Source organism: Polypterus senegalus, chromosome 12, assembly GCF_016835505.1.
Source record: "Polypterus senegalus isolate Bchr_013 chromosome 12, ASM1683550v1, whole genome shotgun sequence".
In the NCBI taxonomy this organism is placed as follows: Eukaryota; Metazoa; Chordata; class Cladistia; order Polypteriformes; family Polypteridae; genus Polypterus; species Polypterus senegalus.
Genome location: NC_053165.1, coordinates 8,852,898 through 8,877,945, shown reverse-complemented (window position 1 = coordinate 8,877,945; position 25,048 = coordinate 8,852,898). Strand labels below are relative to the sequence as shown.

The 25,048-nt window shown below is 39.1% G+C and overlaps 1 protein-coding gene across 3 annotated transcripts; it reads right to left on the bottom strand.

Annotated features, from left to right (window-relative positions):
• Positions 1-5,594: 5,594 nt before the first annotated feature.
• On the bottom strand, positions 5,595-23,886 carry LOC120541643 (rabenosyn-5). Of its 3 annotated transcripts, none has more exons than XM_039773463.1 (12): positions 23,786-23,886; positions 21,357-21,656; positions 20,191-20,334; positions 17,863-17,963; positions 16,531-16,576; positions 16,281-16,442; positions 15,681-15,925; positions 14,348-14,418; positions 13,121-13,207; positions 11,956-12,058; positions 10,301-10,405; positions 5,595-7,462 (listed from the first exon to the last, which is right to left on the bottom strand). In XM_039773463.1, the coding sequence occupies exons 2-12, from the start codon at positions 21,514-21,516 to the stop codon at positions 6,344-6,346; spliced, it is 2,343 nt and encodes a 780-aa protein (XP_039629397.1). In that variant the 5' UTR covers positions 21,517-21,656; positions 23,786-23,886; the 3' UTR covers positions 5,595-6,343. The 3 variants fall into 3 exon arrangements, with proteins under 3 accessions (XP_039629397.1, XP_039629398.1, XP_039629399.1); XM_039773464.1 differs by having other exon boundaries at positions 21,357-21,680; positions 23,786-23,842; XM_039773465.1 differs by lacking the exon at positions 23,786-23,886 and adding an exon at positions 23,220-23,526.
• Positions 23,887-25,048: the final 1,162 nt, after the last annotated feature.

The window sequence follows — 25,048 nt, the reverse complement described above, 5'->3', positions numbered from 1 at the left end:
AGCACGTTTAGTTGCGTTTCGGCATTGTTCCGTAAGGTCTCCTCCGTACAAGTGCACATGGGTAGCTGAAGACGGAAAGGCATAGTGGGCACAGTGAAACACACGAATTGGTGACCAGGGGAACCACCCGACTCAGACGCGGGGCTCGAAATACTCAAGTGCACGTTATTTATAATTGAATTTTTTTTTTTTTTTTTGTTATGAACTTCCCCAAAAGTGTTGATCCCTGTAAATAGTTAATAGTATATGAACAATATAATCTGTTGTAGTACGGGCGTTAATTAGCGTCACACCTCATAACCTGCATACACCACGTGTTTGACTGTAACGCCAGAAGCGCGGTGGACGCTGTAAGGGTAGGTTGTGGTTTCTGTTTCTTTCGGGAGTTTTTTTATTTCATTTTATTGATTATTTAATAGGCAGAGGGGAGAAGACGTTAATGTGACGCTCTGTCTATTTCTTTACTTTTGTTTTGAAAAGATTTTCGGAAAGAACGGAGGGGGGTAACCAGGAATTCTGAGAGGGCTTTTCTACGGGGCGGCTATACAGCCAAAAGGAACGCGGACCCGGACCCGGCGCTGAGCTTTTATTATACAGATAACTAATGTGAAGAGGGTCTAGCTGCGGACCTCTGTGGTAAGCCAATTGGATTGCACAGTGGTAAATGTGTGACGCCTGCAGTAGCACGTGACAGACAGTCATACTATAAAACATGCCTACTTGATAGTCCTCATCATTTAGGGATGTTTTATGAGAACAAAGCAAGAGACACACATTCAACATCGGGAGTGTCACGTAACATCACCGATGTAAAATGTAAAGGTAAACCTTCTTAAATGTGTGCGGTTTGAATAGCTCGTCAACGGAGCGGAGCTCTGGGGATCTGCAGCTCGATTCTATCGCTTAATGTTGTCCGGTATTGTGGATCACAGCACTCTGCTCCGTCTCTCTGTGTCGCTCGCGTATCTGCAAGTCCAGTGCGGTCATCTAGTGCTGATAAATCACAGTTTAGGACAGGCGTGGAGCAGAGACACAACTGAACACTAGTCCATACGCAGCTCGTCTGTCATTAACCCACTTGGCGTTACCCCCAAGCCTCCCTCGTGCTAGGCTGTGCTATGCATAAATAACCGTCTGGACAGAACTGTGTATTCTGCGCCCATCTAGCGCAGGGGTGGCCAGCGTCGGTCCTGGAGGGCCGCAGTGGCTGCAGGTTTTTCTTCCAACTCAGTTTCTTAATGAGAAGTCAATTATGGCTGATGAAGCCCTTATTGCTCAAGTGACATTATGTTGCTTCCTTTTAGTGGTCCTGCTTGTTAACGCTCCCCACCCTTAATTGCTTGTTTCAGTCTTAAACAGCCGCATTCACTGTTTTATGGCGCCTTATTAGCAAGAAGATGGAAATGACAAAGCAGCCAGCAGTTCTCCCATCTAATTTGCTTCCATTTGCATCATGCACTGTTCAATTTAATAAAATACTTAATAGAAAAATGTGACAGACTGAAAATGACACATTTTAGGCTTCAAATCATTTGGATGACATTCTTGGAAAGGAAAGAATCTACGATATAAGAACTGAACAGGACATAAAAATGAATAAGGGCTGAGACTGGCAAGGATTGGTTTCTAATTAAGTAATTGGGTTAGAATGAAAACCTGCAGCCACTGCGGCCCTCCAGGATCGACGCTGCCCACCCCTGATCTGGCGGATAAAATAATATCCTGCTGCAAAAAAAAAAAAAAAAAAAAAATGTTTTTATTCTAGTAATTTATTAATATTCATGAGTGGGTTGGAGCCTTCAACCCAACCACACAGTTTTACAATAAACTGAAAGTGAACCATAAGTTGAATCAAGCAGTACTGTCATGATGGCAATGTGAACTGTTGACATGGATAGTGAAATTGATGCATATGGCACGGTACGGCCAAACTGGCATCATATGCCTGGTGAATTAGTAAAGTGGCAAGAGACTGGAACAGATGAAGTACTGGGGAACAACTCACTTGCTCACCATAACCTGCTGCAATACTTCAAAATGTAACTAGAGGGCAGCCCAAGGTCTTTGTCAACTAGTGCCATACAATCCAGGCTGGCAGTGGCCTGCTGTGAGGTGGGGGCACACCCAGTCTGGCGATACTGCCAAGTATGCCATTTTACAATTTTGTCTTTTCTGAAACATGCCCCTGTACATAAAAATCACTAATGGTTTTATTCAGGCTGAGGCTGAGCAATTCTGTAACGAATGCAGTGACCCCATTGTATTAGACAAGAATACAGATTTGCTTTGTCCTTCAAAACGTATCTTTTATATAACAAAGCAAGGTTTGTAATTAAAAACAGAGCAACAAAACACAGTTAAGCTCTGTACCGGCCTCCATTACATTCACACCTCGCTGAAGGCTGCCACAAGCGGTACAGGATGGGTACTGGTGACACACCCAGTCAGTCTCAGGGCAGACACTGTGTTTACAGGTCACAGTCAGTCAGCCAGCCTGGCATCGTGGGCACCTTCGCTTCAGCCACAGCAATATGGAAAAGCCATTCCTTTGAATGTGAATGTTAAAGTGATAAAGTGTAGCTCACCCACCGTATCAAGCTGCATTAATGAAGGGGGCATGACATATTAGGAAGAAATAATGTGTCCAGCTGATTTGTGTTTGAGGGGCATTCATCTTCACAAGTAGGGGACCCTCTATTACTCCCAAGCACCATCTTTACTTAAAATCCTTGTCATTTATTGGAATCAATTTCTTTTACTACAGGAGTACATTTAAGCTACATCCACACTGCAACATTTTTGTTTAAAAGCTATGTCAGTGTCTCTTTTCGCCTTTTGTCCATACTAATCTAGTGGGTTTAGCCCCCAAAAAATGGAGATATGGATAATGGATATACTGTAATCTCTCTCTCTAAATTATATATATATATATATATATATATATATATATATATACACACACACACACATATACTAGGTGGCTCTGCCCCCTGCTTGCTAACCCCCAGGTTTGGTTATCCAGATATACAGTTTAAAGAGATTGTTATTTTCATTTCATTCATTTTTTATTTCTTGATATTTGCTAGTAATAAAGCAGTAGTAAATGAGTTATCCCCTCTCCCAGGGCTGGTAGTGCTGTGCTGAGTGATCTGCATGTCGCGCTGTGCGTTGATCATTTAAAGGCCTCTACAGCACCTGTCCTTTTATCTCACTTCTTTGTCTTGTGGGACTTCAAAGTGTCTTCCGAGATGATCACATCTCGTCTCCCTCCCAAAATTTTTTTTGTAATGTGTTATACAGTGATCCCTCGCTATATTGTGCTCGACTTTCGCGGCTTCACTCCATCGCGGACTTTAAATGTAAGCATATCTAAATATATATCACAGATTTTTCGCTGGTTCGCGGATTTCTGCGGACAATGGGTCTTTTAATTTATGGTGCATGCTTCCTCAGTTTGTTTGCCCAGTTGATTTTATACAAGTGACGCTATTGGCGGATGGCTGAGAAGCTACCCAATCGGAGCATGTATTACATATTAACTAAAACTCCTCAATGATATACGATATACTTCCCACGCGGTGCTTGATTGTTTGCTTTTCTCTGTCTCTCTCACTCTCTCTGCCTGACGGAGGGGGTGTGAGCAGAGGGGCTGTTTGCCTAGAGGATACGGACGCTTCTCTAAAAAATGCCGCTTTATTGCGGTGCTTCGGCATACTTAAAAGCCCAAAAGCACGTATTGATTGTTTGACTGTTTGCTTTTCTCCCTTTCTCTCTCTCTGACATTCTCTGCTCCTGACGGCACTCCTTTGAAGAGGAAGATATGTTTGCATTCTTTTACTTGTGAGAAAGAACTGTCATCTCTGTCTTGTTATGGAGCACAGTTTAAACTTTTGACTAAAGGGTGTTACTTCATGTCTAGAGGGCTCTAATAATGTTAACACTGTGGGAGAGTTTATAAGGGCTTAAAATATATAAAAATAACCATACAAACATATGGTTTCTACTTCGCGGATTTTCATCTATCGCGGGGGGTTCTGGAGCGCAATCCCCACGATCAAGGAGGGATTACTGTATGTATATATGTATATATATATATGTGTATATATATATATATGTATATATATATATATATATATATATATATGTGTATATATATATATATATATATGTATATATATATATATATATATATATATATATATATATGTATATATATATATATATATATATATATATATATATATATATATATATATATATATATATATATATATATATATATATATATATATATATATATATATATATATATATATATATATATATATATATATATATATATATATATATATATATATATATATATATATATATATATATATATATATATATATATATATATATGTATATATATATATATATATATATATATATATATATATATATATATATATGTATATATATATATATATATATATGTATATATATATATATATATATATATATATGTATATATATATATATATATATATATATATATATATATATATATATATATGTATATATATATATATATATATATATGTATATATATATATATATATATATATATATATATATATATATATATATATATATATATATATATATATACACACACACACACACACACATACATACATACATACATACATACATACATACATATATATATATATATACTGTATATATATACTGTGAGTGGAAAAAAAACACACCAAAATGTTTTTCATCACATCTTCAACAATAGTCGGCCAATTTTGATAAAATTTGGAACATTGTATAAACTTGTAAGTAATTAATACAACTGTTGTTGAAAACATATTACATACACTTTGTATCAAACATTAAGTAAATCGGCCGACTATTGTTGAAGATGTGATGAAAAACATTTTGGTGTGTTTCTTTTCCACTCACAGTGTATATATATATATATATATATATATATATATATATATATATATATATACATATACACACACACACACACACACACACACAGGGTGGTCCAGATCCAATTAAAGAAAGGCGAACACATCACACCTGCTGTTCGACTGACAACCATCTCCCCGCCATTTTGGAATGCGGGACAGGTGCTGCCATCTATTGGCAACAAAAATAATTTTTTGTGAATTCTCTATGTAATAAACATAAGTTATAGCGTAATGAAAATTGCATAATTAGATCTGGACCACCCTACATCTATCTATCTATATACTGGCTGTTTGACCTTAGTTACATTGAAGGCAAGCATTACACATGTGACACATCAGTAAGAACAGGCCTCACTGTGACTGAAGGCCTTGCAACACACTCGATAACAGGACAGTACTACCGTTAGCACAGGCCACACTGAAACCAAATTAGATACAGGAGAAGAAATGAAGGCGACGAGTAAATAATCAACCTGCCGTATGGTAGGGTGGTGGGCCACCTAAATCATTTGGCTGCTTTCATCTTGTAGAGAAACTCGGGAAAGGCGTTCAAAATCTGAGTTTTTTTTTGTTTTTTTTTTAATTTTATATTAAGCTATTGCCTGAAAGGGACATTTTCAATTGTTGTTTTACTTGCTCAGATCTACAAGTTGTCGGTCATCAAACACAAGTTAATCAGAAATGTTCTGTATTATATTTAATACAACTAATCAAAAAAAACTTACTCTTAACCGTTGAGATTTGCTTTGTTTGACCATACAGTAAAGGATATCAACATGGGAAAGTCTGCTTACATAATGCTGATGTGGTGACGTCACGGACATGTAGTCGTACTGCATTCTTAAAGTGGCGCTGCAGAAGCCTTTGTGCCAGTTTGCCACTAAGTGCCCTCCTTAATCATTTACTCCGTTCTTGCCAGTGGATGCAGTGCCTTCCAGAAAAGGGCCGGCCGGCCGAGCCTCACAGTAGGAAGCCTGTACAAGCAGTGCCATGATGCAGATGACGACTATAAAACTTGCTATTTGATTTTAGTTAAACTAGTAACAGGACAATTAAGGCGTGTATCCTTAAAGAATAAAGAATGCCACAGTGGTGAAAACAGCAGAGAGTTGTAGAATCGTCTGGATGGAGCGTTGCTGCCAAGCATATAATCACTTCAGGCATTAGTGCAGAATGTAATGGACTCTGTTTAAGAGTCACAACACTGGTGCAAGAGCAGTACACTTAATTATTTTTTTTGCATCCATATACAAACACTAGTTGAATTACAACTACTCGGCTTAAACCAAACAAGCCACATCATGTAGTGTTTTAAGTTCAGTTCTCCTTAAGATTAGCTGGTATAGAAAGGGGACAGAAAAAGAAAAAAGTCACTGGACTTTCCGCTTTTGTTCTTGTAAAGTGCGTTGCAGTTCTCGGAGGTTCTCCGACAACAACTCCACCTCATCCGTGCGCCCGCTACGCTTGGCGTCAAAAATGTAGGCTCTGATATTGTCTATTTGCTGGAGGAGCAGCTCTTCCTCAATTTCACTGTCTTTTTCCACATCATCCTCTTCAGAGTCAAAAGGATTTGTTGAGGTTACCTGTTTGGCTGCACCTTGGTTGGAGATGCTGGCAGGATCCTCAAACGGATTGGACGCCTCTCCACCGGTAACCACGTCAGAAGTGCTCGTCTTGTCATCCTCTTCAAAAGGATTATACTCCTTTTTCCCATTCAGGACGTGTTTTACGGACTCTGTCTTTTCTTTCATAATTTCTTCCAAGAAGGGGTTGGAGGGATCATCGTCAAGGTTAGGCGAGGCATCATTCTCGTCAAAGGGATTCAAAGACGTTTGCGACTTGCTGCCATGTTCGTCTGCCATTGCATGGAGTGCTTCAGTTGTGTTTGGGGACAGTGAACTTGGCTGATCCTGTTTAGGAAGATGATGAAAAGCTCTCATAGACTGTGTTTTCGATAAAGGGCTAACCTTTTTCTGGTACGAGTTTGGGTCCACATCAGCAGTGTAGTTCTCTGAAACACCCATCTGAACAGGCTGTATTTCCCGGAAGTCCAAAGAACGAGTCCGTAAATGTTGAGAAATTCTTTTCTTTTGTTCCCGTTCCCACTCTTTTTCGTGCAGAAGCTGAAGCTGCTGTTGCTGCATGGCCTCCTCTTCTGCCAGCTTTTTGGAAAGCTCAATAGCAATCTGGGTCTGCTGCTGGTCATACTCGTCCTGGAGCTGATGGAGATTCTCCTCCAGCATGTTCACCTCATCAATTCGGTTGGCTTCTCTTGCCTGCTGGATAAACGATCTGATGTTGTCGATCTGCTGAAGGAGAGGATCTGAATTCTCCCGATTTCTTGGCAGACTTGAGGATGGTAGCCAGCCACCTGTTTTAATCACTGCTGACCTCTGCGTGCGGCCTACATCACCGTTGGCAGTAGATGCCAAGTGCTGCGGGTCCTTGGGTTTCTCCTCCATCCGTTTCCTCTGTGCTTCCATTGCAGCCTTAAAGATATTAATAATAATAATAATATAAAATGATAGTAGTTAGTGGAAATTCTGGGCCCATTCTGTCACAATTTTAATTTATAGAACTGAAATCACTTTAGGATTTCTACACTTAAAATTGGAAATTCTGGCTAAAACACCACGTTATGGAGAATATGGGAGTTGCTTGTTTCACCAGCTGTTATACAAGTTCTACATAAACCAACATATCAGTTTTAACATGAGCCCTGCTGTGAACCATTAACATCAACTTGCTTTAAGTTAACTTTCAGAACTGATGGACTGTAACACGATCTTCATTTCCTATCAGTTCACTATGGGGGCATTCAAATTGGGTGCATTGGAATTTATGACCTAGAGCTTTTCAGAACGCCCACAGTTTTATCAAAAAGCAAATCATCTTACACTGTATAAACATCCATCCATTATCCAACCCGCTATATCCTAACTACAGGGACACGGGGGGTCTGCTGGAGCCAATCCCAGCCAACACAGGGCACAAGGCAGGAAATAAACCCCGGGATGGGCGCCAGCCCACCGCAGGGCACACACACTAGGGATAATTTAGGATCGCCAATGCACCTAACCTGCATGTTTTTGGACTGTGAGAGGAAACCCACACAGACACGGGGAGAACATGCCAACTCCACACAGGGAGGACCCGGGAAGCAAACCCACAGGTCTTCTTACTACGAGGCAGCAGCGCTACCCACTGCGCCACACACAGCTATTCATAGTATTACTATACATAAACCACAGCTGTCGCTGCAGCAGTTTACAGAATCTTTGCTAACCCCATGTTAAGATATTTTTCCTGCATCTCTCAAACAAATCTTTTTGAAGACTGTAAAATGTGATAAAGATACCTGAGAGCATTCAGTTTGAAGTGGCATCACAAAACTACTAGATCTGTTTGTGTATGGCTGAGTGGAGAGGGACGATTACAGATTACAAAGTCGGAGCAAAGCATACAATAGGAACTGTCCCTGAATGTGAAGTCAATCTTCTGCTGTTTGGGTTATCTTGTCCAGGTCAAAGAAACGAGTCCCATTATCAACTTCTTCTTCTAATGTCTTAATGGCCCATGGTCCTCTCTAAACGCCGGACCCTGCTACATCATCTTACATACCTCTTTTAAACTGGCTGGTAGTAATATTTCACAGTATACGGAACTCTGAACTGCAAATCTTGGCTACAGTAAAAACCTTCATCCTGTCATCAACAAAACATTGCCAGGGTCTCATTCTATATCTGTGTATAGGAGAGCGGCAGATCCCGCTACAATAAATAACCGTGCTGTTCCTGTTTCAAGCTGAATAAAGCTGGTGTCGCTAAAGTACTGAGACTCAGCCTCGTGTTTTGGGGTGCAAGACAAGGACTCGCACGTCACAGCACACACAAGTGGTCACGATGCTCTAGTACGGATGTTGACTATATGAGTGAGGCACACCGACTGAGCCCGACAATGGGAGACGATTGCCCACAATCCTGCAGCGAGAGAGCTAAGTTGTGATCACATGACGCTCGGCAGACAAAGCGTATATATATATACGCACTGCTCGTATTGTAAGACCTCCCTCATTTATTAAGTTAAAATGTATTCAAAATTTTACCTCGTCTTGCAAAACACTCGCAAACCAAGTTACTCGCAATCCAAGGTTCCACTGTACTAGCTTCCCATTAAAATATTCTGCTACTAATTTAAAAAAATAATAATAATAATAAACTGAACTAATTCCAGAACACCTGTCTTACATGGCACAGACAGTTGAGTGCCAACCAGAGGCTAAGAATATCTCCTCTTTTCTGGCTTGTTATTCTTTGGAACTCCCACCCTATGCCTGTCATTCAAGACCCACCTTCCTGTTCTTTCTGCTCTTTTAACGTTCAGCACTCTGTATACAGTGTCTTAACACAGCGTGTTCTGCATATGCAAGTGTTGTCTATAAGCTAATATCTGTTAAATGTTAGTTTTCTGTGGGATTACTTTATGCAATACAACATTGTGTCTTTCTAATTTACCAGCTGCGGTTCACTTAGAACATTAGAACAATCTGGACTAGCACAGGCCATTCAGCCCAACAAAGCTCGCCAGTCCTGTCTACTTGTTTCTTTCAAAAAAAATATCAGGTCAAATTTTGAAAGTCCCTAAAGTCTTGCTGTCTACCACACTAGTTGGTCGCTTATTCCAAGTGTCTATTGTTCTTGGTGTAAAGAAAAAATTCCTAATGTTTGTGCGAAATTTACCCTTAACGACTGTGTCCCCGTGTTCTTGATGAACTCATTTTAAAGTTGCCGTCTCGATCCGCTGCACTAATTCCCTTCATAATTTTGCACACTTCACTCAGGTCTCCTCTTCATCTCATGTAAAGGCTCAGCTCTTTGAATCTTTCCCCATAACTCATCCCCTGTAGCCCTGAATCAGCCTCGTCGCTCTTCTCTGGACCTTCTCTAGTGCTGTTGTGTCCTTTGGTAGCTGCACACAGGACTCCAGATGAGGCCTCACCAGTGTGTTATAAAGCTTGAGCAGAACCTCCTGTGACTTGTACTGCACACGTCAAGGCGCTTTATAAACTGACAGTCTGTTAGCCTTCTTAATGGCTTCTGAACACTGTCGGGAAGTCATTCGCTTAGAGTCTACTGTACTTGACTTCATAATTTTAGTGTATTGTAACGACTACATGTTTGCTTCTTAAAGTACACTGTGATGAATGGTTCTGGCTGTGGAGGGCAGCATACCAGATAAATTGGATTACTTTCTAGCACATGTCCAGAATGTCCATTAAAAGTAAACAAACAGACAGACAGACAGACAACATCTAGAGGATTTCTTACCTCTCTTTCCATTTTTATTTTTTTTTCCATTTCTAGCATTCTTTCTTTCTTTAGTTCCTCATACTTCTCTTTCGTAGGCAATGACATCAGTCCAAGCAGTTTTTCCTAGATAACACAAGACAGTAAAAGATATAATAAAACTAAATAATAATTCTTTACATTTATATAGCGCTTTTCTCACTGCTCAAAGTGCTTTTTTTCATAGGAAATTATTAGCAATTATTGGTGACGGAGTCAATTAGAGACAGGAGATGATTAGGTGGCCATCAAGGACAATTTAGCCAGGACATCTGGATACTCCTTACTCTTTATGAAGGATGCCCAGGAATCTTTTATGACCACAGAAAGGTACAACCTCTGTTTTACATCTCATCTGAAAGACACCGCCATTTTTACAGCACAGTGTCCTCGTCACTGCACTGGGATCCACACACAGACCTCAGGATCAGCGCCCCCTGCTGGCCTCACCAACACCTCCTCTGGCAGCAACCCAAGCTTTTCCTGGATGGACTCCCATCCAAGTACTGGCCAGGCCCAAACGTGCTTAGCTTCAGGTGGGTGACCCGTTTTGAAGGGCATGTGGTATGGCTGCCGGCGGGAGTAGCTTACGGGTATTTGCAGATCTCATAAAGATTATTTAAAGTTTCTCTTTTAGTTGTACTTTCTGTGTACAAATAAAATATAAAAACCATATTCAAAAATGTAATTATTAGTTTTCTTACTAGTTAAAAATATGGATTTACTTCCCTATGTGATTAACATTTTTATGCTCTGTAATTTTACACAGGACTTTTTTTTTTTAAGTAAAGAATGAGTAAAATTAAAAAGCACAAAAATGTGGCAACGTTCACTGCAGACAATATGTTTGTTTATAGACTTTGCCTGCCCATACATTTTTTTGTCTTTGCAAATATAGTATCAAGCAAGTTGTTTTGTCTGACAAGCATAGGAATGTAAGAAAACCAATGTAAAAATACAAAATGAGTAAAGAAAAAAAAAAAAGGCAGAAAATTAGAAAAAAAAACCTTATGGTCGTACAATTTGATTTTTTAAGCATGCAAATCTGCCTGTTCATATTGTGATGGACGGTTGGCAGCTTATCCCAGCCGACACATTCAAGACGCTAGATGGCGTCCTCCCTGCAGTATGGAGGTGCCCCGGATTCCCGCAGGGCACCATGGAGGATAGAGTTCGGTTTTCACGGCCCTGCTGGGTGCCATCGTGGGATTTCTATTTTCCCGATAGCCAAGAAGTACTCCTCAGTCACGAGGGCAGAGAAACGGAAGTACTTCCAGGCTGAAGAAAAACAGAAGTCTTTGTCTGAACCGGAAGTGCTATGGAATCACATGGACAGAAGAACAGGGGCACTTCCGGGTCAAGGACTATTTAAAGGACTGGTTGAAACCCAGCAAGCGGAGCCGGAGTTGGGAGGGAGTGTGACAGAGCTGCTGGGAGGAGAGAAGGATTGATTTATTGTAATTGATTTGTTAATTGTGGTGCTTGGTGCACTGTATTTAGGAAAATCATTTAAAATCAACTTGTGGGTGATTTTACCCCGTGTCCTTCATACTGTCTGTTGGGAAAAAAGGTGGGCAATAGCACCACAAAGCGTCCACATATTTACAATATACATTTAGAAACCATTTAGGTTTTACCTGCACAAAAAGGGTGGCAGAATATCTTATCATTTTCTGTAGCTGTAGGGCCTTTGGATGTGGTTTAGGTTCATCATTTATTCCCAAAGAAAGAATCTTCTTACTACAATAGGGAACAAACCAACAGAATCAGACATTACAACACCCACCCAAAAAAAAAAAAAAACACATATATATATATATATATATATATATATATATATATATATATATATATATATATACACACACACACACACACAAACAGTATATATGAATTGGTAAAAGTAGGTTTACAGTTGTTCATATGGAAAAAAGACATGCAAGTTATGATTGCTACACTTTAATAATATGAAGACAATTAATAATAATAATACAAGAATAAACTCTGTGTTTTGCATACTGACAAATGTAAACCTACTTTTGCCCACCCCTCTGTGTGTGTGTGGGTTCTACTGTCTTCAACTGGTCATCATGTCTAGAAGGACATCAGCAGGCCTAACCTGTCTTTGAAGTGTATGACGGCACAACAGATGCTTGCAGTTAAAGGTGACAAATGCAGGAATCTCTGAACTGAAAACTTGCGAGCAAAGGCATAATAGAACTTAAAAGGCTCTGTACATTTAATAGAGTTCTACTACTAGGGTCACAGAAAATAAAAAGAAGAAAAACCAAATAGAAAATGCATGTATTCTTTGGAAATAAGGAAACTGCCTTGAAAGCATTTAAGGGTTCTGCCCAAACTTGAAATTTCTAATTTGTATTTATCCCCAGGGGGAAATTTAGAAATCACTGTATTTCTACAATGAGAGAGGAGATGTGAGAATGAGATTTTCAGGCTCACAGCAAAAGCAAGTTGAGTTGGGGCTTAAACATTCACAGGTCTTAAACAGTTTAGACTTACTGAGATGTCTTTAAAGGAAAGAAAATAATAAACATATTTATGATATAACAATTCAAAGTCAAAAGAAGGAATGATGAAAGAAATGCTTATATTATGGAACCAAACATACAGATACAGTATATACAGTAAAGCTCCAGAGTCGAGCGTTACTTCTAGCTAAGGAGCAGCTATTCCCAAAATGCCCCGTGAGCTAAACAGAGAACTTGAACTAATGTTTATGCAGTCTAGGAGAAGAGATGAGGATGCAGTAAGAAATCCCTAACCCTTCTGTTCAATGCCTACCTTAGTGCATCAATTAGTTCATAGTACTTCTGTACCTCCATTCTGAGACTGTTAGCATTTTCTAAATTATATGTTGTTTCACCAGCACTGCAATAAAGTAAGGCAGATTTAAGAAAAAACAATAATTAATTGAATGTACTTAGTTAGTAAGGAGACAGAAATGTTTGTAATGAGGCATTTTCTCTGTATATTCATGCAAATTTTACCACCACTTAAAAATTAAAAATTGGATAAAGCAAGAGGGTAAAAGCTAGAAAAGTCAGCTCATCTGGTGCTCTCTCTTCTCCACCATACATCAAGCATACATTTCGGGAATTATCCATTTTAAAATATAAAAGTGTCTCCACTAAATTGGCATCTTATCCTCAGACTGCTCCTCTGAGAAAAAACAACAGCTAAGCAAAGGTCAAACAAGTACAAAAACCATCTAAATCAACAAAACACACAGTAACCTACAGTAGTAATTAACCTGCAAACGAGCAGTACCTCAGGGAGACAAAACAGGAATCATCCATTCTAAAGGAATAGACAAGTTTATCCAGCATTAGCCGTCACCACATACACAAATATCAGACGTAAAAGGATAATAAAAAGTGATATTAATCAGAAGATAAACAACTAAACATAGTTCTAGGTAAAACTTGATCAATTTCTCTGCAATCAGCACCCATGCACGCTGATTTTGTGTTTATTACTTAAAATACATGAAGGCTTACAGAATCCTCCTGGTACACCAACAGTTTCACTGGTCAGCTCATTATTACAACCAGTAATAGAAATATAAGGCTCTAAATTGTAATTGTGTATATTTGCCTACAAACCTGCCTGTAAAACAACAAACAAAATTCTCAAAATTGTGACCATTAAGATAGGACAATAAATGCTAAGACCTTCTGTATATTTTATATAAAAAAAGATAGCACAATTTTTTTTCCACTATTCATTGAGAATGTTTTGTTTGCACTTCATTATCTGATGGATCATAATCTTAGAAAAAGGGCTGAATATATGGACTGAGGGATGCAAATTACTCTAAGCAGGAATGAGTCCTTTCATAGTCAGGTATGAACCATCCATGCTGGGCAGCCACTTGAGCATAAAGTCAGCACATACGTTTGGAGAGTTCATAGAATGTGGAAGCTGGGTGGAAACTAACAACATGATTTAAAGAAGAAGTTTCAAGAAGGTGAAAAAAAATATGTAGGCCTAAGAATGATTTATACATACTTCAAAGATTCAGCCATCTTAATATAGGGAGGGGCTTTCTGATCCACCTTTTCCATACACTGTCTCAGTTTCTGCAAGAGAAAGCAAATGAGATCTATGCATTGGTGTTAAATCCTTTGGATTAATAAAGTATCTATCTATGTAAATGAAATTGTATGTACATTTGGAATCTGCATCTCAATCTGATTTCACTTGACTTGGGACACTTTAAATACTTTATTCGAAGTGTACGTTAAACTCCTTTTTAAAATACCAATTAGTAATTCACATTTTCTATGATTTATTCTTTACTTCTGGACAACAGAGTCTTTGCGTTCACTCCAAAAACTAAACCCAAAAAAAAAATTAAAAAAAACATTTTTTAAATGGTATGGTACAAGCATTTTAATTTCAGTACAAGAAGTACAGTAAATTTTACTTTTAGTCGTTTAGTAACAGTATCACAAACGCCCCACCAGTCAACTCCCAATAAAGTTCCTATCCCTAATGTTGACTCATCTGTGATAGTGAATCACCGTACCTTCAAGTGCGCACACTACAGAAATATACCAAAAAAAGAAAATATTAACCTTTGCTTTATTTCACATATAAGATTTACTAATAGGAAATATAATTATATATAATCTTTCTAATAGGTGTTGGGGAAAATGGAACCTAAAAGTTAAAAGTACGCCTTATAAGAGAGACTTGGTAGTCCTAATGGACATCACTGTCTACACCCTAACAGTGTATAGGGGCAGGTAAGACCTCACTTATTGGGCATCATCAGAAACACTAAAGAAAGAAAGAAAGAGAGAAAGAGAGAGAGAGAAAGAAAAGGTAGGTAGGTAGGTAGGTAAATAAGACAGAGCTAGAGAAAATGCAGAGGAGAGCTGCCAGTGTGATTTCAGGACCGTGGACACAGACTGAAGGAGTGTCTTTTTTGAGCAATGCTTAACAAAAAAAAGTACATTTAAAAGCAAACATGTTAGAATTGTTCACGATTATGAGGAATTTAAGGATCTATCATAGCAATATTAAATGCAAGGCATATCTATCCTGGATGGGGTGCCAATCTGCAAAATGGCACACCTTAAAACATTAACCTTTAAACAGGGTACACTACACATATGACTAAAATTTCAAGTTTCTTCAATGCTGTGCTTGTGTGGAACAATCAGTGAAAAAAACATTTATGTAACTAAAAATAATACTTCCTTTAGCTTCTGTGATGGCATATTTTTATTACAACCACTAGAAAACATATTATTAGTTAAAAATATGCTGTGAAAACCAAACTTTTACATTTCAAATTGAATAATAAAGAGAAGTATGCCGTTATATAAAACTATACCTCATAGTATTTTACAATTTCAGGAATGTGGTCCTTCTCCTCCATTTGCTGCTCGTGTTTCAACAGCGTGTCCATGCAATGGCGGCAACAACGAATGCGATCATCATCCTTCTCTTCCAGGACAGAACTGACACTGCTCAGACTGCTGATGCTGCCTCGTCTGGAACCCTGTACACTGCTGCTGGGTGATTGGCTGGGACTGGCCACAGAAGATGGCACTCCTTTGGTGATACTTGTCATCTTGCCTGAGAAGAAAGAAAAAGTGAGTAACAGATCCTTCACGCTGGTTCATTTAAATTCATTAAGTCTGAAATGTTCCTTAGATAATGACTGTCTAAACCAAAAGAAATAAAAAATTGATAAAGACAGCACCCATCTTTTTTTTTTGCTCTGTTATTTAAAACCTAAGAGTGTCAACAATTGCACTATTTTAATACTGAGCTTTGAGAGAGAGAGAGAGAGAGAGAGAGAGGGGTATGTAGAATTTCAAAAATGATAACATAACTTATTTCCATATTGTTGCTATTTTTTAGCTATCACTATTTTTTTCAAAATGTTGCATGAAATAGAAATAATTAAAAGAAAAACAAAGGCACTAACTTGCAAAAGGAAGGGTCAGAAATTCCATGCACTTTTTGCACATTATAGACCCACAAAGGCGACAGTGGTGACGTCTGTTCCGAATGTTAAATTTGTTTCCACAATCTGGACAAAATGGCACATCATGGTCATCGACCCAAGAAACAATTGACTTCTCAATCGCTGTAACAGTCAAAACGAAAAATACAGAAAGTTTAAGTAATTGTCCATAACGCTGTACTTTATATAGTCATTTCTGAACTTTACCCACCTCTGATTTTAGCAGCATCTGTGTTTGTTCTATCAAAGGCTGTCAGCTTCCAAGAAACAAGAAGGATATGGATACATTATATTACACTTAAAAATGAAGTGAAACGATTAATACACAAAATGTATTCTGATATTTCAAAGCTCATTTACCGTATAGATAAGATATTTATTTATATATATATATATATCCATCCATCCATTTTCTAACCCGCTGAATCCGAATACAGGGTTACGGGGGTCTGCTGGAGCCAATCCCAGCCAACACAGGGCACAAGGCAGGAACCAACCCTGGGCAGGGTGCCAACCCACCGCAGATATAGATATATATAGATATATATATATAGATATATAGATATAGATATAGATATATAGATAGATATATATATATATATATATATATGTATATCCTGTTTAATGTTCTATTGATTTTAATATCAAACAATACAATACAATTTATTTTTGTAGTAGCCCAAAATCACACAAGAAGTGCCGCAATGGGCTTTAACAGGCCCTGCCACTTGACAGCCCCCCAGCCTTTACTCTCTAAGAAGACAAAGAAAAAACTCCCAATAAAAAACAAACAAACATATTGGTTGTAATTTCAAATGGAAAACACTTTAGGCATAATTAATCAGGTTAATAACATTAATCAGTGGTAAAGAAAGGCTTGTCTAAAAATCAAATCAGACTAATTTAATAGAGATCTACTGCTCTCTACACTCCAGGGTTTTTCTTTACATTTGCCTTGAAGCCGCCCGGTGTCTGCATGTATTAGCATATCTGTATTCCTGTCTTTAAACAAAAATATTAAAATAATTCTTATTTACTTAGATAAATATACCTGCACTCCCCTTTTTTCATTAAATGTAGTAATTCTATGATTTTGAATACACAGAACTCAACACTTTCAGGCCTTATTTACACTTGCAGTGGTCCCTGGCCCTATCCTGACAGCATCAGACACTACACTGGAATGTCCAAGACGTACTCTGGGTTACGGTTACAACAAACGAATTTGGGTGCAATTAAAAATATCACCAAAGAACAAGAACAACAAAAAAAAAAAACCTCTCAGGAGATCCACTCAAATAAGGTGTATAAACACAAGAAAATATTTATAGCAGGTATGCATTTTGCATTCACCTGCTACAGGTTAAAAAAATCAAAAGGAAAACACTTATTTAACTTATAGGAGAAATACCAGACTGGCTTATGTTGGGTCAAGTAGCTTCTCCATGATGCCATTTACTGCAACGCTCTATTAAGCAGTGCACACAAAAACACAAGTAGCCAAAGTAGAGTTATGAGCCCTGCTAGGATAAGACGCACTCACCTTCTCCAGTCTGATAATCAATTTGTTAACTTCAATAATGTAGTGATCAATCCTAGCAGCTCTGTGTTTTTTAAAATCATCCAAATGACTTCTTTTTGTACCTTAGAAAAACAAATATAAAATAAAATATACACATCACATATATTTTTGTCAATTGAAACACTTATTATAAAATGGTTTTCAAAGTTTATCTAATTACATTCTCAGCTAAATTTACTATTGTATCTTACAATTCATAGCATGACAAACTCACTCAGCTGGGCTTCAATAAATAATATATATGGTATGCACCGTCTCATTAAGTCCTCTCTGAGTCACTCTCAAATAATATGGAATATATTAAACGTGAGGGAAAAAAATCAATACAGTATTGTAATTATTTGTCATAATAAATGAATGCTTCAGAGAGAATAAGTATTTGCCCTATCCATGTTAAAGCAGACATACATAATACTTGATACTCTGCTTTTAATATCTCCATAGATCAATGTTTCTAAACCTTTAGGGTCTCGCAAACCCAGTTTCACCTTTTTAAGTTCATTGTTGATTTACATGCATTGACTGAAAACCGGGGATCCCCTTTGTGAAACAATCGTGATACTGGGAGGGGGGTGCTTCCCACTACTTGTAACAAGCACAATTCAAAATGGGGAACAATAGCGTGCAGTGTTGTGGGCTGCTGACCTACCTGTGATTTAACAACACCAACCTGTGGTTCAGAAACTCTGCCATAGATGACACACCACTAATGGTAGACGTGCTGCTGAGATCCCAATATGAACTTTTCCATTCACATTTCAATTGAACATTTAATATCAACCTTTTTTGCTACTCTGACCATGATAAAGGGGACAGAATGCACTATATTTAAATGTTACTGAAGATGATATTGAGTCTACATTCCCATAGATGGGACAGTGCTAACACAACCAATGCTGCAGAGGTTCAGATACAACCTGCTTTGTCCATGTTGATATTTAAAGTGGTTAGGAGAAGAAAGCGCTGTATGAGAAACATGCAAGTTTTCTTACAGGCCTACCTGAAGAAGTTGGAGCATGCCTGTCTTTTCAGAGATGAGATTTAGGGGCAACGTGTGGCCCCTGGCTTACAAGAAAGAAAACATTTTCTCCTCTAAAGGTAAGAGGTTCATTGGAGAAATGCTATGGAGACTGAGCTTTAAAAGGACCCTAAGTGCTTAGAGATGCAGTAACACTAATCCTCATGCCCCTAGATCACGGGTGTCGAACTCCAGTCCTGGCTGCAGGCTTTCATTCTAACCATCTTCTTAATTAGTGACCACTTTTTGCTGCTAATTAACTTCTTTCATCTTAATTTTAATGACCTTGACTCAGGCCCTCTTAGTTGTTTCTTCTTCCTTAATTAGCAACCAGACAATAAATGAGACTAAAAACGAGCTGCCACGTGACCAGCTCACCTGTGCCCATCACACAATATCTGAAAATAAAGAAAGGTGAAGGTCTCAGTAAGGTTGATCTCTCAGGTCACCAAAACATCTTGATGGTGCTCAAAAACAAGCTTAATTAATTAACAGAATGAATGGGATGGGATTCTCATTAAAAATCTACTTGGGAGTGAAATTGGTTGGAGTTTGAAGTCCCAATTTAGCTGGTCATCTGTCGGCTTGTTTCTCATTTCTGTTTGGCTGTCATTTAATGAAGAAAACAACTGAATCTTTAAAAACAGGGCTATTAAAATGAAGGGAGAAAGAATTTAATTAGCAGTGAAAACTGGTCACTGATTAGGAAAAGAGTTAGAATGAAAACCTGCAGCCACTGCGGCCCACCAGGACTAGAGTTCGACACCCCTGCCCCTAGATCCAAAAGAAAGGCCAACTCTGACCCTAAACGGTTTTCAGGGCTTTGCTGGAAATGAACCTTGAAGTTGTCTGGCATCACAGAATGTGTACATGTAGGATATGGAGGAGAACTGGCACAAAGGCACACTGGTTGGAAAAAGAGAAAGATACATGGGGGATGAGTAGGGAACGCTTTACTGTGATGCTTGAAAGGTTGGACAGCAGGTAGGCCCTAGTATTTGATAAACAGTGGCAGCTATACTCGTCAGGAGCCTCAAATTCACAAAAGGGTTTCTTTTTTTCTATTGTACTTTGTATGTTTTTCTGTTTACCAACCCTGCCTTCTGTGTCCGTAGAAACAAATACACGTTTTTAAAAGTATTTGACTCCTATTGCATTTTATGGGCGTGAAGGCATGCCACTAAATGCACATCTACAAGAATTAAGTAAATAAAGATGTGAGATTTTTTACATAGTACATTTTAGATTGAAAATATGCAAATGAGTCTTACCTATCTCTTGAGGCTCCCAAAGAAAGGGGTCGATCCCACCATTGTACAAATAATCATATCGGTCTTGCCCACTAGACTCGGGCCTCTCCTCACCGTCCCTCTTCAGCAGCTTGTTCTTTGCCTTCTTAGCTTTCTGTACCAAACCTAAGAAAAAAGTGCAAATGACGTGTGATAAATTTGAACGAGAACATTGGGCACCCTTAATAATACAGCACAATGCCAATCCCATGAAGGACCACCCTTCAGAGTACTACAACAAGTAAACCAACAAAGGCAACATACTGGAGGTTCTGTTCCACACGCATGCTTAATGAATGGCTACAGGTTTAGTTTTAATACTAAAACTGCTACGTTTTGTTTTTACTTTTACTAGTATGTTTTTAAAACATTATAATTTCCATTCTAACCCATGGATTCGGTCACTTTTGCTATTTCTAAAATGAAACGCTGGGGTTCTGAACAAAAGTATCAAAAATAACATGCGGTTTAGTTTGGGCTTGGTGTGATCTAAAACCGACTTATTTTGTCCCTCTTGAAATCCTTCGCACATAAATTCAATTTTAAGCACCGCAGTTTATTTATAGGCAGAGATTTCCTTTTACGTTACCTCACAGAAAACTGAGCATTCATTCTGCCTTTCATTTCACATCTAAAAGATGGGCAAGTTAGGTTAACTGGCAACTCCAAATCTACTCTGCATGGGTGTGTGTGTGTGAGTGAGTGAGTTCGCTTTGTTATTGGCTGCCATCCCATCCAGAGTGGATCATCTGCTGTATTTGTTTTCCCACCCCATCCTTGAATTGGATTCGTGGGATTAATTTTAAAAGATTGATACCAGTTAAAAGACTACTGTCACTGTTGAGGTGGCCCCTGATAATGGATTTAATAAAAAATAAAAAAAAAAAACACACATGCAAACAAGCTGAACACGGCTTCTTACTGTACATGACATTACATGAAAAACATTCAAATCACATTTTACTGAAGCCATTTATTAACTATTTTATTATATGAGCAATATAAACATTACAGGGAGTTCTACAGCACCTGTAAAATTGCTCAGAAGGCCCGCACTGCCTTTTGCTTACAAAATTGCATAACTAAGCATCCAGTTACATATTAAGTCAGCTACTTACACGGCTAGCATCTTAGCCGAAACTACTTACTTTTCAGATGACCCTTAACGTCACCATCATCGCTTGAGTGCTCATGTTCATAGTGGGCTTGAAGCTGGTAGACAGACTGCAGATCCTTCAAACAGAGGGGACAAAGGAAGCCTTCCCGCACCTCTCCCTGCTCCTCAAAAGGAGGATAGCTAGTGGCCATGGTGCTCTTCTACAAGCTCTTAACTGTCCCACTGGGATGGATTATATAAAGTAAAAGTGCTAGTGTCAGAATATCTGTGCCATCTTCCCCTTCAATATCATAATGCTTTGCTCCATTTGTAACAGTTATCCATCTTCACCCTGGACAGACCGAAAAGAGGAATCCTTAAAGAAATAAAATGTGGCATATATGAACAAGAAAGCACTTAATGCAAAAGAAAAATGTTACTCCATCAGGTCTTAAGATACAACACCTTTGACAAATTTGAATGCAGATTATGTTCAAAAACAGAACATACAAGAAATGTATACTGTATATGTACAAATTATAACACAATCTGTAACAAGCGTCATTATCATATTGTAGGGGCCTGTGCAATACTATTCAGTAGTTCTCTTAGATAGAACCTAGATAGATAGAGATAGATAGATCTGAAAGGCACTATATAATAGAGAGAGTAGATAGACAGATAGATAGATAGACAGATAGATAGATCTGAAAGGCACTATATGATAGATAGATAGATAGATATAGATATGAAAGGCACTATATAATAAATAGATAGATAGATATGAAAGGCACTATATAATAGATAGATAGATAGATAAATATGAAAGGCACTATATGATAGATAGATACATATGAAAGGCACTATATGAGAGATAGATAGATATGAAAGGCACTATATATCTATCTATCTAATAGATAGATGTAAATGAGCAAATTCTTAGGACCAATACTGAGTAGGGTATCCTCTTTTGGCTCTCCAAACAGCCTCAGTTCTTCTCAGTTCAGAACTGGGTCTGAAAGACTGGCCAGAATATTTGGCCGTGAGGTGCATAAACTCATTTAAATGTGGCAAAGTTGCAATTCTTTATTTAGCTGACAAAACAAAAAACTCCTGAATGGCCGTAAATAACCCTGCAGTACATTTGTATGACAGTGAAACTTATACTATGTATAAACTTCACAATGTCAGAGGCCGGTGGCACTGAAGAAAAGCACATCTGAGCAGGACCCTGCTGTACTGCAGCCTGATGTTTGTGTTTGATTCCAATACATTTTTAAGTTGCTGTTTTCTTTTTCTGTGTAAGTCAGGAATCCTTAGAAGTCCTGCTTTGTAAACCGCGTGTTAGCATAAACATTGAGCAGCACCCTCAGGGCACAGCCTGGAGTGGACTTCTGTGATCTGGAATAAGCCGAAGAGTGGTTCTGAATAAATGTTATACAGAACTATATATTGGCAATTAAGAATTTCAGATCTATTTATTTCATACTACCTACTATACTAAAAATAGGACATTAAATAAAATGAAGAAAAGGTGGTTAAAAACGCTGTGCTGCCTTCACCAGGTGTGCAACTGAAAAGGAAGGCGCAAGCAGCAAATACAGGAGGGGAAACGGGGGAACAAAGCAGGGCAGATGAAAGCCAAACGGCAACAGCAGGTAACCAACCACACATCTGGGCATCTGACTCAATGCACAAGGCCAACGCTATTCATACGGCGTGTTTCGATTTCATACAAATCAAGAAAACGGCTGTAAAACGGGCACAGAGTCAGTAGCATCCTCCGATCCGTCTCGGCCTACTGATATAACAGTAACAATGGACTCCGCACAGCCTGCCTTTATGCCACTCACCGCAATTCACAATACGTACTTTATATTTAAATGCATATTATTCAGACATTGTATGACTTTACCTCTGGCAATCTTATAGACCTTGGTTATGTTACCGGATTGAAGACATGAGTAAAGACGTTAATATAAACGTGCACAGCTTGCTGCGAAGATTGGAAAGTCTAAGAAGCAAACAAAGCTGACGCTCCCATTGCAGAATTTAGAAGGAAACCCGAGTAAGGCGGACGCTATATAACGCGTGTACTGGATGATCCGATCGTGTCAGCAGTGTGTCGCTTGAACGCAGACTTGCTCCTCTTTTTGTTCATATGAACATCAACACATTCAACTCCACACCGCATACAATAAAACCAAAGCCATTCCACTACAGATTACCTAACAACGACTCGAAATGCACAAGCAGGGTCTGCACGGTTTTGGTTATGTGCTTTTTAGGGGGGGGTGGGAGGGTGAGGCACGTCTGGCAGCTAACAGCTCGACTGTCATCACTGCTGCACTCGCAGGCAGTCACCGACTCACACGTCTACTACAACTGGCGTTACAAAGATAAGATATGCCCGCGGTTCATCGCTGCTTTGCGCTGCGCCACCCTTGACATACGCGACAAGCTGCCAAGAGAAACACTCACGGAACTCCAGCGACCGCCGCCCTGTCCATGAAGGCTTCACACTGGAGGCGCCTGTCACCGTGCGAGGTCAAGGGGCATTGGTCGCGCTCCTCACGTGACGCTGCTTCCGCGGATGTGTCTTACGGATGCCGTGAGGGTCCAAGATAGGCAGAGCGTCGAAGAGGATATTCTCAGTGCGAGCAACGACGGTGAGTACGTTACTTAAACAACCGTTATCGTCCACAAGTGGAATTTCAACTTTCATCCAGTTAGCAACATACATTCCGACATACAAGGCATGCAAAAAAAAAAAGTAATAACATGTTTATAAACTGCAGTGCCGGAGCCGAGTGCTGATATGGACTCTGGTGTTTAAAAGGCATTTTGAGGTGCCTCGCTATTCTTAAAAGGACTGCACTAAATGGAATTCTGTTTTGTGACCCTGTCGCTGGTGCTGGAACACCATGCTCTACTACGGTCGACTGGTTCTCTGGCTGAAGCAACTTGTCAGTGCTGTTATATAGCGCCCGACCCTTCAAAGTCGCTGTTCCCAGCGACCACTCCCAACTTCTTGAAATGGCTTACCATTCCTCCAAACAGCAAGGCGGTCTTTGTTTCAGTGACAAATGCATATCAACAGGGGTCTTAAACACTTTACTGTTTTGGTGGCGCAGCAGGAGTGTTGGATACTGCATAGTCAGATGGCACAGCAGGGATGTGGAGTGCTGCACTGTCAAGCGTTACAGCGGAGATGTTAAGCACGGAGATCTGTCGATTACAAGTGAGCAGACGAAACTCTTTATGTGGAGGTGCAGATGTCTCAGTCTCTTGCCTGTTTTCCTTGAGTGAACTGATGCTGCAAACACCATTCGAGATCTGCTCTGAGACTCTCCCACCACTGCTGCTCTGTAACACCTCTGTGATCTGCCTCGTCCTTTGCCTACACAGTTTTTCCACTTCACCTGGAGACAGTGACAACTCCACCTGCTATACTATATAACCCAACCTTAGGAACTGGAAGCTCCACTGATGGCCATGCACCCAGGCTAATGGCCTTTAGCAGATGGAGAGGCGCTGGTGGGGCTGCAGAAGTAGCAGTCTCTCAGCTACTGTGCTGGTGCTGCAAACAACACTCCAGATCCTGTATTTTGTGAGGATCTCAACTCCATTGCAGATCTCTGTGACAGTCGGTGCTTTGCTAAGTTTAACTGCAGGTCTACTCATCCCACTACTAACACCAATGTAGAGCCAGCACAAAGTGTCAAGAGATGTATGCATTGCAAT

Coding starts and splice junctions, on each gene's coding strand:
- LOC120541643 (XM_039773463.1), bottom strand. CDS start 21,516: ATGGCCACTAGCTATCCTCCTTTTGAGGAGCAGGGAGAGGTGCGGGAA. Junction 13,208..14,347: donor AAGATGGCTGAATCTTTGAA/GTATGTATAAAT, acceptor ACTTTATTGCAG/TGCTGGTGAAACAACATATA. Junction 12,059..13,120: donor GAACTAATTGATGCACTAAG/GTAGGCATTGAA, acceptor TCCCTATTGTAG/TAAGAAGATTCTTTCTTTGG.